General features: G+C 42.1%; 1 protein-coding gene across 2 annotated transcripts; it reads right to left on the bottom strand.

Moving 5' to 3' along the window:
- Window positions 1–617: 617 nt before the first annotated feature.
- Window positions 618–15,144, bottom strand: atp2a1l (ATPase sarcoplasmic/endoplasmic reticulum Ca2+ transporting 1, like). 2 transcript variants are annotated; one of them, XM_058062358.2, is made up of 24 exons: window positions 14,855–15,144; window positions 14,439–14,456; window positions 14,265–14,347; window positions 13,675–13,779; window positions 11,912–12,050; window positions 9,656–9,736; window positions 9,479–9,564; window positions 9,109–9,406; window positions 8,880–9,046; window positions 8,718–8,806; window positions 8,537–8,639; window positions 8,331–8,462; window positions 7,865–7,981; window positions 6,476–6,694; window positions 6,294–6,405; window positions 4,548–4,771; window positions 4,245–4,465; window positions 3,965–4,167; window positions 3,797–3,882; window positions 2,436–2,569; window positions 2,255–2,372; window positions 2,025–2,142; window positions 1,827–1,872; window positions 618–1,253 (listed from the first exon to the last, which is right to left on the bottom strand). In XM_058062358.2, exons 1-23 carry the CDS (start codon window positions 14,970–14,972, stop codon window positions 1,868–1,870), a joined length of 2,976 nt encoding a protein of 991 aa, XP_057918341.2. In that variant the 5' UTR covers window positions 14,973–15,144; the 3' UTR covers window positions 618–1,253; window positions 1,827–1,867. The 2 variants fall into 2 exon arrangements, with proteins under 2 accessions (XP_057918341.2, XP_057918340.2); XM_058062357.2 differs by lacking the exon at window positions 1,827–1,872 and having other exon boundaries at window positions 14,855–15,143.
- Between the last annotated feature and the right edge of the window lie 254 nt (window positions 15,145–15,398).

The raw sequence follows: 15,398 nt of genomic DNA, 5'->3' as shown, positions 1-15,398 counted from the left end.
ATTAATAACTGGAGGGAGGATCAATTACCATTACAGTAATTATATGACATAGCAAGTGATTAAACAAAGTTTCTGCATTTCTCGTCCCCCGTTGCATTGAGTTGTAAACTCCTATAGAGATAAGCTTTCGAGATCTTCCAGAATCGGCACCTATCCCACAAATCGCAACAATTGAACACATCATCAGCAGTACATTTCCTACACCATCTACTGCATGCATCTCCAACTCACACATCCCTGGACGGATCATCCTGGGAACGAATTCGACACCTCCTCATTGTAATAAGATGCATTCAGGGACACTCCGAACATCACAAAAAACGGCCTTTTACATTGCGTGTGTGTAAATAAACAAGACAAAAAACATGAAGTGGATTCTCTTATCTCTCATTTCGTAACTATTAATTCGGATTTACAATTTTCTACATTAAAGTAATCAGTATGCGGATTTTTGCGTACTCAACAGCCTGAGCAGGCACATAAGGAGAAAACGAGGGACTTGAACATACCATTCAGATAACTGCTCTATAACGTTAGCAATATAAAGCCAAACAAGGACTTATAAATGAGTAAATACAAAGCAAAAAAAAAAAAAAAATGTGCTCGACAATACAAAATTTGTCATCATCATTTTATTTAATATCTCATCACGTAAACAATATATAAGACCAAAAGTGTTGAGACTGCGTGGACATACCCAACGTCTGTCAAGAGACCACTGACTGGCACTGCCTAGAAATATATAAAGAAGCCCTGGCAGCTGGATGGATGTTGGCTTTTTCTTTTTCTTTTTTTCCTGCCCTTTTTAATGATGTCATGAAATGCAAGCCTACACTAAATCAAGCAAGGGAAGGCCGCACCAGACAGTAAAGACTAGAATTAAAAGTCATGAGCTGGAAAGTCAATCATAGGAAGATGGACAGAGGACACAAAAACACAACAGCTGAGAATAGAATATCCGAGGTTAACAAAAAAAAAAAATCACTTTTAATATGTATTTTATTTTCTTAGAATAAAATATTAAATATTTCTTTGCAGGTGATGTGTTAATTTAAAAAATAGATTTTTTTTTTAAACACATTTTGTTAGTTTTTTTTTCACATTTCCCTGTGTTTTATCTTCTCTCCTCTGTTGGTTGGTTCAGTAGGGCTTTATGGTTGTGATGTTCCTCTCCCTTTCTCTCTCTCTTTCTTCTTCGCCTATTTCAATCCAACCTTTTTAAGATCTCCTACATCTCTATTTAGACTCTGTACCTACCAGACAAAAAAGGGGGAGGAAAAGCATCAGTTAGAAAGGGGAAATAAATGGCGGCACAAAATGAAAAGTGACGGAGATAAAAAAAAAAAAAGAGAAAAGATTTTCTCTTTCTTCAAATCTAATCAAATCTAATGACAGCAAGCATGCTAGGACCTCCCGAGAACATAAACATTACTTCCATAAACAATTCAAATTTAATCGTGCCAAAACCGTACATCTAATTATGCTGATAATTTGCATAATTTTAACACAAAACAAGAACTTTGCTACTGAATACGCAATTCAAATCATGCAAATGCTGAGTTGGTACTCAGAGAAGGGGGGTGGAGGGGTGGGGCGGACTCACCATTGAAATCTCCAAGGTCATGTGACACCAGTAATGCAAAAAAAAAAAAAAAAAAAAACGGTCTCCAGCATACAAACACACATCCAAAAAGCAGCAAGAGGACAAACTGTAACCATATACCTGCAATTCATGACATGCAACATGGATGTGCATGAGGTCATATGGGACGAAAAATGACATATAAAACATAAAAAACATGCTTTGGTTTAAAGATGTATAGTACCTTGCTTTAGTTACAGGGCTAAACGATGATGGTGGACTGAATTAGTCTGGAAATCAACAGAAAGGGTTAATGTCATAACGAATGGAGAGTCAATGATATGAACCTGCAGGATGGGCTCACAGGGTAAGATTAAGGTCAATTAAGGTCATGGTGAAGGTAGGTCAGGGCAGCGAAGAGCGGCGGCGCGAGGGTACTTACTCTCAACGTAGTTACGGGCGAAGAACTTCAACACCTCGTCAATGAGGATGACGGGGAAGGAGAGTTTGAGCACGACGACCCACTGTTCCACGGTCAGATGGGTCAACTTGAAGATCATCTGAAGGTGGGGGTGCAAAGCGTTATTTCAGAAGACATGGGCTTGCTGACTACACGTCACAAAAGGAAGCACTTCCTGTTTTGGAGCTGAGGGTCTTTATGCGTGAACTTACGGGCAGAGGGTCAACATAGATGATCATGAAGTGCAGGGACATGGACAGGGACATGGCGGCGAGCAGCCAGAAGTTGCTCCATGGGGGCATGCGGACCAGGGACTGGTTCTCAGACAAGCTGAAAAAGAGATACGACAACATGAGAGAATGAATACATCTACGTTTTTTTTAGGGGCAGTACCTGTTGAGGGCGTTGCACATCTCGATGGTGACCAGCACAGACAGAGCCATGGTCATGGGAGGAGCGGCCTCAAAGATTTCGCATTCGATGCCGGCGAAGTCCTCGTTCTCGTCGTGGCACTGCATGAAGTGGGACTGAAAGGAGAAGGTACAGAGATTTGGGTTAATGTTGGGGTCAAAATGAACGAGGTCAGTCAATTACGATAGCTGGCTTGGTCTAGGTGGCATAACTACGACATGCATTATGGTAATGGTTTGATTTCATTTGAACATGCATCAGATTACAATTGAATGCATCACATAATCAGTTCACAGTTCCACATGTCCAAAAGGAGTAGGAAGAAGCAAAGCTTATTAAATCCTACCCCTCCATCTGGTACTTTTACAATCAGTAACTGTTACATTTGTTCACTTCCTGCTTTCCTAATATAGTTCAAGGTTTTTTTTGTTTGTTTTTTTGTCACGTACCAAAGTACGAGGTGATATGAGCATCCAATGACATAATGGGTACCATAGTAACTGTCAATATAGTGATATATAGAAATGTTACTTTTACAATCAGTAACTGGTACATTTGTTCACTTCCTGCTTTCCTAATACGTATAATTAAATTTTTTTTTTTTAATGTGATTAAAAGCTTATTAAATCCTACCCCTCCATCTGGTACTTTTACAACCAGTAACTGTTACATTTGTTCACTTCCTGCTTTCCTAATATAGTTTTTATTAGTTTTTATTAGTTATTTTTAATTATTTAAAATTTGTAATTATTTTAAATTAAAAAAAATATTTTTTTATTTTTTAAATGTTTAATTTTTTTTACATGTTTATTTTTTTAAAATTTTAAATTTTAAATTTTAAATTTTAAATTTTAAATTTTAAATTTTAAATTTTAAATTTTAAATTTTAAATTTTAAATTTTAAATTTTAAATTTTAAATTTTAAATTTTTTTAATTGCCTATAAGTGTTTCAAATGTAGTTCTTCCCTGAGATCATATTTCTCCTCTCTTGTAGAGAAGTATTGGATGACATTTTTAGCTAATTGCTTATTTTTAGCCTTATGCATTATTTTAGCTGTTTGAAGATGAACTATATCAGCAAGTTGAAGTATTTGTCATTTTAGAAATAAGGAGTTAGTATGTTCTCTGTAGGCGGCATTATGAATTATCCTTACTGGCCTTTTTTGCAATACATTTAGCGAGTGAGGATTGCTTTTATAGTTATTATATGATACTAGATGGTTGTACAAAGTAAATAATTGGTAGATTGTGTCCTAAAGAGGAGTCATTAGTATTAGCATAAGTCATTTAAATGTGTGATGGAGAAGGTGAGATTGAGGCACGGCCAAGAGACAACACCAACCAGCTGGTGGTAGGTGACCATGGGACCAGTGGGGTCGTAGAGGAACCACCAAGCAGCTCCACCAACAGTGGCGGCACCGACGTATCCTGCGAGAAGACACCAGTGTGGGTGGGAAAAAAATTGACCAAGTCAAGAAGATCAAGAAGATCATGTCTACAAGATACCTACCACCGATGGCCATGTATCTGAAGAAGAGCCAGCCGGAGATCAGGGGCTCCTTGGGAGAACGTGGGGGCTTGCCCATGATGTCCAGATCAGGGGGGTTGAATCCCAGAGCGGTGGCAGGCAGACCATCAGTCACCAGGTTGACCCACAGCAGCTGGACGGGGATCAGAGCCTCAGGAAGACCCAGAGCGGCGGTCAAGAAGATACTGTCCAGGACAAAACAAGAACGGATCAAACAACGGCGTACTTACAGACTTGAATCAAACATGGCGGCTTCCCTTACCAGACAACCTCGCCAACGTTGGAGGAGATGAGGTATCGGATGAACTGCTTCATGTTGTTGTAAATAGCTCTGCCCTCCTCAACGGCGGCCACAATGGAGGAGAAGTTGTCGTCAGCCAGGACCATCTCAGAGGCAGACTTGGCAACGGCAGTGCCAGAGCCCATGGCGATGCCAATCTCGGCCTTCTTCAGGGCGGGGGCATCGTTCACACCATCACCGGTCTGCGGTGGAAGAGAAAGAAATCTGATGACTTGGTTCATCGTCAACATCATCAACACCTGAGGTTGAAGATGCGGTTCTTACCATGGCAGTAATGTCATCATAACCCTGCAGGAACTCCACGATCTTGGACTTGTGCGATGGCTCCACGCGGGCGAAGCAGCAAGCTCTACGGACAGCCTCGGACTGCTCGTGGCTGGGAAGGTCATCAAACTCACGTCCAGTGTAGGCCTTGTTGGCAACATCCTCGTCCTCCTTGAAGATGCCGATACGGCGGCAGATGGCGATGGCGGTTCCCTTGTTGTCACCTGGAAATGGGCAGTGGCAGGAAATGGGGGGGTTAAAGACTCGGAAAACGATGACATAACCATACGCTTTTCCTCACGAGGATCGCTGGGGGGTGCTGGAGCCTATCCCAGCTGTCTTCGGGCTAGCTGTCTATAGACAAACAACCATTCACACTCACATTCATACCTATGGACAATTTGCAGTCGCCAATTAACCTAGCATGTTTTTGGAATGTGGGAGGAAACCGGAGTACCCGGAGAAAACCCACGCATGCACGGGGAGAACATGCAAACTCCACACAGAGATGGCTGAAGGTGGAATCGAACTAGGGTCTACTAGCTGTGGGGCCTTCGCGCTAACCACCCCACCACTGTGCAGCCAAGAAGCCTTGTAAATGTTACATTAATTAATTCATTCATTTTCTACTGCTTCTCCTCACGAGGTTCGCCGGGGTGCTGGAGCCTATCCCAGCTGTCTTCAGGCGAGAGGCGGGGTACACCCTGGACTGGTCGCCAGCCAGCCAATCACAGGACACATATAGACAAACAACCATTCACACTCACATTCATACCTATGGACAATTTGGAGTCGCTAATTAACCTAGCATGTTTTTGGAATGTGGGAGGAAACCGGAGTACCCGGAGAAAACGCACGCATGCACGGGGAGAACATGCAAACTCCACACAGAGATGGCTGAAGGTGGAATCGAACTAGGGTCTACTAGCTGTGGGGCCTTCGCGCTAACCACCCCACCACTGTGCAGCCAAGAAGCCTTGTAAATGTTACATTAATTCATTCATTCATTTTCTACTGCTTCTCCTCACGAGGTTCGCCGGGGTGCTGGAGCCTATCCCAGCTGTCTTTGGGCAAGAGGCGGGGTACACCCTGGACTGGTCGCCAGCCAGCCAATCACAGGACACATATAGACAAACAACCATTCACACTCACATTCATACCTATGGACAATTTGGAGTCGCTAATTAACCTAGCATGTTTTTGGAATGTGGGAGGAAACCGGAGTACATGCAAACTCCACACAGAGATGGCCGAGGGTGGAATTGAACTCAGGTCTTCTAGCTGTGAGGTCGGTGCACAAACCACTCGTCCACCGTGCAGCCCTCCTTGAGTAATTTGTCTAATTTTATCTGTAAAAGTGTTATACTATCAGGAGTATGTTCTCATGCCCCTTTTTTAGAGTACTTTAAACATCAGACTACATAATTTAATTTTACAGTTTTGTTGTTGTTTTTTTTTTTTTTTACTAAATAAGACATCCGACTTGCAAGTCATGTTGCCAGTTGAAATACTTTGAATATTTGAAAGCAACTGGCTGGATTCAAACGCTTGGTGGGCCACATGTGGCCCTCGGGCCATAGTTAGCCCACCCCTGCCCTGACAATTTGGAGTCGCCAATTAATCATTAGCATGTTTTTGGAATGTGGGAGGAGAAAACCCACGCATGCACGGGGAGAACATGCAAACTCCACACAGAGATGGCCGAGGGTGGAATTGAACCCTGGTCTCCTAGCTGTGAATACTAACCAGTGATCATAATTACACGGATTCCAGCAGCTTTGCACAGCTCGATGGAGCCAGTCACCTCCTTACGAGGGGGATCCAACATGCCCACGCAGCCAACAAAGGTCAGGTCATTCTAAGAAGAGAGGGTCCTTGTCATTGTCACGGTTCCAACATACTGAGAGGTCCCATCGTCAAGTTCTCACCTCGTAATCAGCGAACTTGGTGGAGTCCTCCAGATTCATCTCTTCTGGCTTCAGAGGGGTATCACGGGTGGCGAGAGCCAGACAACGCAGGGTGTCGCGGCCGGTACCCCAGTCCCTGATAACGGCCATGATCTTCTCCTTGATGGTGTTGGTCAGGGGGACGCGGGTGGTGCCGACGCGTACGTAAGCGCACCTTTCAATGACACCCTCGGGCGCACCCTGCGGAGGTAGGGTGTTTATGGTAATGGTTTTATTTCATTTGAACATGCATCAGATTACAATTGAATGCATCACATAATCAGTTCACAGTTCCACATGTCCAAAAGGAGTAGGAAGAAGCAAAGCTTATTAAATCCTACCCCTCCATCTGGTACTTTTACAATCAGTAACTGTTACATTTGTTCACCTCCTGCCCTTCTAATACAATTTATTTTATGTTTGTAAATTAAATTAAATTAAATTAAATTAAATTAAATTAAATTAAATTAAATTAAATTAAATTAAATTAAATTAAATTAAATTAAATTAAATTAAATTAAATTAAATTAAATTAAATTAAATTAAATTAAATTAAATTAAATTAAATTAAATTAAATTAAATTAAATTAAATTAAATTAAATTAAATTAAATTAAATTAAATTAAATTAAATTAAATTAACCAAAGTACGAGGTGATATGAGCATCCAATGCCATAATGGGTACCATAGTAAGTGTCAATATAGTGATATATATATAGCACATCATGACTGGTTCAAGACTCTTCATCCTTGTATTTAGCAAACATCAACTGCTTGTATTGTTTCTTGAATTGGCTCATCGTTGTGCATTGTTTGAGGGTCTTACTCAATCCATTCCATAGTTTGATTCCACATACTGAAATGCTATGGCTTTTTAACGTAGTCCTAGCATAGAAGTGTTTCAAATGTACTTCTTCCCTGAGATCATATTTCTCCTCTCTTGTAGAGAAGTATTGGATGACATTTTTAGCTAATTGGTTATTTTTAGCCTTATGCATTATTTTAGCTGTTTGAAGATGAACTATATCAGCAAGTTGAAGTATTTGTGATTTTACAAATAAGGAGTTAGTATGTTCTCTGTAGGCGGCATTATGAATTATCCTTACTGACCTTTTTTGCAGTACATTTAGCGAGTGAAGATTGCTTTTATAGTTATTAGCCCATATTTCCACACAATAAGTAAGATATGGTAGAACCAGAGAGCAATAAAGAGTGTGGAGTGATTTCTGATTGAGAACAAATTTTGCTTTGTTCAATATTGAAATATTTCTGCCCACCTTATGTTGTATATTTGGAATATGAGGTTTCCAGCTCATATTTTCATGTATTGTTATAATCATCTTCTGAGGTGTGTAAAAAGGAGGGACAAACCTTCACAAACATCTTGGCGCCACCGTCACCCTTGGTGGGAGTGCAGTACACAGACATGGACTTCCTGTCACGGGAGAACTCCAGAGTGAAGTTCTTCTTCATCAGCTGCTTGATGACCTGATGGACCAAGGAAAGCCCATTAGATAGACTGTCAAAAACAGACGTGCATTATAAATAATGTCAAGGATCTTTTTAGTATTTGGAGTCACTTGAGCACTGGTACATATTTAGTACCTTCAGCACAGAAACGGGTGCAAAATGTTGCCTTTAAGTCCAATTTGGATGTCCTACATGATACATGAGTATAGGTGGACCTTGAAAGAAGTGGTTTTAGTTTTGAAACCCCCTACCAAGGAAGGTCCAAGATCTATACTACTACTGGTACTAACCCAGTGTCAAGTCTTAGTGGTTAGTAGTACCAGACTGGATCACAAGGATCCTGATGATAAAATAAAAAGAATCTTACGGAGCAGCAAGCATTGGCCCTCTCGATTCTGGACAGGTTCTTCACGTTGGTGTTGAACACGTTCATCTTCTCGACCAGGCAGGACAGAGCTGTCTCAGTAGCCTCACCGACCTTCTCATAGATCTTCTTAGCCTGTGGGAGACAAATGTCGGTGATACAGCTCAATCGTTCCGCGTCACATAAAACGCGGTAGCAGCGGACTCGACCTCGTTGTAGTCCAGAGAGGAGTCGTTGCACAGGGCGCAGATGGTGGCGATCTCAACAAGGCCGTCATAGGAGCTGCAGTTGGTCCGTGCACCACCCTGGGAACTGCACAAAAAGAATGGAAAAATCAGAGATGGTTCAAAGGGAACTGATCATGGTTGTGGTTTGGAATAGTTGACTTACACCTCGCCCTCTGGGGTGTACTTGGAGCCGGAGATATCGAAAGCATCAAGGTCAACATGGCTGCCCTCGGCGCTCTTCACAATGAACATCTACAGAGAAGAAAAAGGTCAGGTGTTTCAAGTCAAGTTTTGTCAAAATTTTGGACTTTTTAGGAGGACTCACCTTGGTCACACACATCTGGTTGGTGGTCAGGGTGCCGGTTTTGTCGGAGCAGATGACAGAGGTGCAGCCCAGGGTTTCCACAGAGGGCAGGCTTCTGACGATGGCGTTCTTCTTGGCCATACGGCGGGTTCCCAGAGCCAGGCAGGTAGTGATGACAGCAGGCAGACCTGAGAAACATCAGAGGAACTCGTGAGAAAAAAAAAACATGTGGTTCTTCCGTCCGTCTTACCCTCGGGGATGGCGGCCACAGCCAGAGCGACGGCAATCTTGAAGTAGTAAACAGCGCCACGGATCCATGAGCCTCCGTGCACGGGGTCGTTGAAGTGGCCGATGTTGATAGCCCACACGGCGACGCAGATCAGAGAGATGACCTTGGAGAGCTGCTCGCCAAACTCATCCAACTTGGCCTGCAGAGGGGTCTTCTCCTGCTCGGTGGCAGCCATCTGGTCACGGATCTTGCCGATCTCAGTGGAAACTCCGGTGGCAATGGCCACACCGATGGCCTTGCCAGCAGCGATGTTGGTGCCCTGTCATGGAAAGGAGAGGAAGCTATGACAGAAGCTCAAAGGACATCATGATGATGGTGGGAGGATGCTTACAGAGAAAAGCATGTTCTTCTTGTCCTGGTTGACAGCTCTGGGGTCGGGCACAGACTCGGTGTGCTTAATCACACTGACGGACTCACCTGGGGGGGGGGGGGGGGGGGGGGGGGGGTGAAATGTAGCTTAAAAACTGCCAACAGAGACACACATAAGTATTAATTTAACTCCGCTCACCAGTGAGGATGGACTGGTCAACACGCAGGGTGGTGGACTTGATGGAAACAATCCTGATGTCAGCGGGGACTTTGTCACCAACTGGGAATCAAACATAAAAATCACACATAAAAACATCATCCCAAATACAAATAATTCTACAAAATTCCTCCATTGCAAAAATAATAATGCTGAATTTTTGTTATTATTCATTACTAATAATTAATTAGGATTACTTTAATATGTATGGTGTTCTTAAAAAACATGATTAACATTGACAATATTATAATTTGTAGTAAAATCAGTGCCAGGCTACACGGTTGATGAGTGGTTAGCGCGCAGGCCTCACAGCTAGGAGACCAGAGTTCAATGCCACCCTCGGCCATCTCTGTGTGGAGTTTGCATGTGTGGGTTTTCTCCGGGTACTCCAGTTTCCTCCCACATTCCAAAAACATGCTAGGTTAATTAGCGACTCCAAATTGTCCATAGGTATGAATGTGAGTGTGAATGGTTGTTTGTCTATATGTGCCCTGTGATTGGCTGGCCACCAGTCCACAGTGTGTACCCCGCCTCTCGCCCGAAGACAGCTGGGATAGGCTCCAGCATGCACCGCGACCCTCGTGAGGATAAGCGGTAGAAAATGAATGAATGAATAGTTTGATCTGGGGCTGCACGGTGTAGAGTGGGTAGCACGTGGCCACGCAGGAGACACAAGTTTGATTCCGCATCTCTGTGGAGTTTGCATGTTCTCCCCAGTTATCTCCGGGTACTCCGGTTTCCTCCCACATTCCAAAAACATGCTAGGTTAATTAGCGACTCCAAATTGTCCATAGGTATGAATGTGAGTGTGAATGGTTGTTTGTCTATATGTGCCCTGTGATTGGCTGGCTGGCCACCAGTCCAGGGTGTACCCCGCCTCTCGCCTGAAAACAGCTGGGATAGGCTCCAGCACCCCTTGCGACGATAAGCAGTAGAAAATGAATGAATGAAATCAGTTCCACATAACAAAACAAATAAAAATTAGTAATAATTAAGGATGATACAATCAGTGTTTTATGCTCCTGTGGCCGATACAGATCATCCAGGGCTGAAATCGTCCGATACCAATCACATAGATTAATTATATATATATATATATATATATATATAGATAGTCAGGACAAGTCCAAGGTTCCTTGACTGTCAGAGATCTTAATTACTAATAAAATTAGTAATTAATAAAGGGGGAAATACTGATACTGATCAGTGGCCCTAGTATTAATTAGTTTTATACTAGTTATAAAATATTATTTTGTCCACTATAATATCTGAATTTTGCTTTCCAATTCGTACCATTGTATGATTTTCAAAATTGAAATATGCATAGCATATTTTCCCTCCATTACTCAGTGAATAATGCATGAATATTAAAAAGTACCACATTTTAGTCCATCTTGATTATTGAAGATGGAGTTTGCAATGGTTGACGCCATTAAATACTCCGAGTGTCAATCAATGATGCATTATAATCTTAATAAAGTGGGATGTTGTATTCAATTATGTGGTGCAGGTGTACTAACCGTGTACTGCAGCCATAACTGACTAAAATGTGATGACCTTCTCCGAGAACATGAATAATTCTCACACCCCATAATATTCAAGTGACTGTAAGGGAGAAACTCTCGCAACATTTCTACACTTGATCCATGGATTTCGTAAGGGTGCGGAGGGTAAACCGATGCCAGGGAAGGGGGGGCTGCAGGGTTCGGTTGTCAGCCGCCGGAGGGGGGCAACAGGTGGACAAAGTGGACGCGATGGCAGCGAGGGTGGGTGGGTGAGGTTATGGAGAAGCGGTGCAGCAGGTGCTAGCCAGGGTATTTATACTTTGTGATTTTGTTTTGCTCCGGTCAGCATGTTTTCACAGCCGAGCAGCTTTGCATCGCCTTAAAAAGACATGGAGGGTTCCACCAGCTTGGTCACTTTATTAGGTACGCCGGTATAATCTAACGGAATGGACTTGCTACTCAGACATAATAGTATTTTGTTAAGTGAAGTGAGTAGTTACATGTAGTACTTGGAAAATGGTACGCTGGTAATTACGAAGACATGGAGAAGGAATGGGATTAATTAAGCTCTGCTTCATCCTACTCCTTTCGCCTCATCAACAAGGCCCGGAACCCCAACCCTGCCTCATCCTGCCACTTTGACACTTTCACTTTCAGGTGTAAATACGTAACATACATTTGAAATCAAACTACTGCCCCAAAACCCAACTTAAACAATGTTAACATATCTTACCAGACACCTCCACGATGTCTCCGGGGACGATTTCTCTGGCCTTGATCCTCTGCACACTCTTTCTGTCAGAACGGTAGACTTTGCCCATCTCAGGCTCGTACTCCTTGAGAGCCTCGATAGCATCCTCAGCATTACGCTCCTGTGTGACACACACATATAAACTCATATCAGTAAAATACAAAAAAAAGGAGGTCAGCCACTAGGATGTCAACATGGCTAAGTTGGATATAAACAAGGCTCATCCGCTTATTGCATGCCTTTGTAATGCATTGTTCAAGCTGACAATAAGGAATGATAAATGCCGGGGTGCTCTCATTCATAAAAAAAAAAAAAAACACACAACACTTGACAAATACTTGGCAAAGGGATGTGATAATGTTCCTGCACTGACAAATGCCTGACAGCGGTGCCAAGCACTTAACGGCATGCCTGCAGAGGTGTTTGCATTGCACAATGGGAATGCTGCTGCTGCTAAACATCTGGCATCAACACACGCACATTCTGTCACCGAGGAGAGCACAATAATTATGTTACTAATAATAAATATTTACAATGATTTTATGATTACTGTTTAATTTTTTGTAAAATATTTTAAGATTTTATCATATTTTTTAAAATGTGTTTATAGTGGTTTTGAGGATATAATGCATTTTACAAATAATAATAGATAATGCTCAATTGGAATTGAGCATTATTGTTAGAAGCATTGTGATGCAAAATTATATAATATAATATTATTCTAAAATAAAATATTATTATTATTAATAATAAGTAATTATTATTTTATAACTAGTATAAAACTAATTAATACTAGGGATGCACTGATTGATTTTATTAATTACTAATTACTAATTATAATAATTATTATTAATAATATTAATAATTATCATTAATAATAATTATTATTATTAATAATGTGATTAATAATAATAATATTAATAATAATAATAATGATAATAATAATAAATATAATAATAATAATAATAATAATAAAATTAATAAAACAAATAAAAAATAATAAAATAATAAATATTATTATTATTATAAAATATAAAAAATAACAAAGACTGCTGCAACCAGTAATACTAATAAGTAAGTAATTCTACTAATGCTTAATGCTTATTGATCCTCAAGCAGTGGTATGAATCCTAATTTTGGTGGTAATTTTTTTTAATAAATCATATTAGATACACAAAAAAAATTACAAATACATTACCCAAAAGATTTTCTTGAGTAGAATTCAAGTAAAATGTTCATTTCCTAGCAAAAAAAAAGGTGGTATTTGCAAAGGATTGAGAACCACTGCAATACCACATCATTTTTGGGTCTCACTCACTCATAAAAAAAAAAGTATTACAACTTCAATAAATCAAAATTCAACAAGTCAAATACATTAAATAAATAATAAATGGAAGTATGCAAAATAAAATAATGTTTTTTTAACAGTAGCTTTTTCGTTGTCATGTCGTAAGTACTTGTGTAGTGCAATGCAATGTCGTCCTGACATGACATTGTTTACGTCGGGTTTGCTAAACGGTGGAACAACACCAACACCAACAACAATCAGAGCAGCCAAAACTGCTATTTTGAGCCTCCCGGTTCCAAAAAGTGATAGTTGAGCAGCACAAACAGCCAAGTAACCCAAGCTTGTGTCCCTTTCTGACATCACCTCTGTAATGGGATATGTGTTATTGCCCAATATGCCAGGCTAGGCTAGGTTAGCATAGGCTAGGCTAGCATAGGCTAGGCTAGCGGTGACTGACCTGCCACACTCCGACCACAGCATTAGCGATGAGGATCAGGAGGATGACAAAGGGCTCCACGAAGGCAGTGATGGTCTCCTCACCTTCCTCAAACCAAGCCAGAACCTGAAGGAAAAAAGGGAATTAACATGTAATAGAGATGCCATTACATTGTAATAGAAGTATAATAAATGAGTACATTGATAATAATCAAATGACGCCATTTGTTATTCTTATATTTGGATCTCCTTACAACTTTGAGCCCATCGTTCCTTTCCTTGAGTCCTGACCTTTTCCCGAAGGATTCAGTTTCTCTCCTCAGCTTCGGGGGCCTAACCTTAAAATAAACCTCCTCAACCCCCAACCCTGTACCATCCTGACCCCCCCCCCCCCCCCACACACACACACACACACCCCTTACCCTCCCTCCCTCCCTTACCCCTCAATATTCGCCTTCTAAGGCCATCATGACAGCTGGAGGGGGTGAAAGCCCCGTGGCAGGAATTAATACACCGAGCCCTTGCAATTTGTCTCAAGTTGTCATCCTCAAAGGGGGGGGGGGATAAGAAGTTTTGAGCGTCTCTTCGAGTTTTAAAAATATCAGTACTTACAAAAGAGATGCAGGCAGCCAGCAGCAGGATTCGAACCAGCAGGTCTTCAAACTGCTCAATGATCAGCTCCCAGATGCTCTTGCCTGTGCAAAAAAAAAAAAAAAAATAAAAAATGCATCAACACTTCATGATGGATGCCGGCTCTTGGATGTGTGGATCAGTTTTGAAGCTTACCTTCTTCCGCTGGCAGCTCTGGAAGGTTCCACCAAGAAGAAAAGAAGAGAGAACATTCAGTTTGTTTTGATTATTAGCAATTATCCTAACGTATCATTTAACGCCTAAGCCATCCAAGGGCCCTCCCCTTTAAACCCCTGCCTAAAATTATCTGATACCCCCCCCCTCGTATATAAAGCCAGGAAGCTTCTTGAGCCGTCACCTGTCTCTCTCGCTCTCCAGCCATCTTCTTTGGCTATCTTTAAATAGCCCTTCAAAGCCCTCAAAGATCTCTGCTTCTCAATGTCTCTCTGCTTGTCAAACCAGCTGTTGCTACAAGGCAAGTTGCTAAAAAAGCGTATGTAGGACCCCCACCCCACCACCCCCACCAAGACCCCGACCGCCCCTCATGTTGCAGTGTCCCAAACTCCTCTTACCGTTGAAGCCGTACTTGTCCAGGTTCTTCTTGAACTGGTCCGGGCTCAGGCCGGTGTTCTCGTTGACACTGAAGTAAGACAGGCATTCTGCCGGGGTCTTTGTGTGTGCGTTCTCCATCCTGTTTGGATAGACAAGGGTCGGTCCGTGTGACGGTGCCTACCCACGCTGCGTCTTGCGTCTCTGCTGTTGTCTACAAGTGATGATGTGCACCCTTGATCCACCACCCTCGCCCTTCAAGTGTGGCACCCTGCGATTCAGGAGTGCTGGTCTGACAGAAAGAGCGAATAAGTGCATACTTGACCAGGGTTTTATACCACCTAAGGGGTCCCCGGATTGGTGGACACCCCCCCTCTGACACACGCCTTCAAATTCCAGCATGGAGGGTGGCGGGGCACGGTGACGGGGAGCGGTCAGGGGGTGCGGCTTGAGGTGGGGCGATGAGGAGGTGACGGGGACACTTGGAAATGGAGGTGAAGAAGTGGTGGGGCTAAGAAAGGGGGGTGGCAGGACGAAGGGAGGGTGGTGTCACCACCGCTGTGGATG

This window comes from Doryrhamphus excisus, unplaced genomic scaffold, assembly GCF_037039965.1.
Source record: "Doryrhamphus excisus strain RoL-2023G ecotype Guam unplaced genomic scaffold, RoL_Dexc_Guam_v1.1 HiC_scaffold_24, whole genome shotgun sequence".
Taxonomy (NCBI): domain Eukaryota; kingdom Metazoa; phylum Chordata; class Actinopteri; order Syngnathiformes; family Syngnathidae; genus Doryrhamphus; species Doryrhamphus excisus.
Note: the sequence above shows the minus strand (reverse complement) of the source record. Positions and strands in the feature narration are given on the sequence as shown.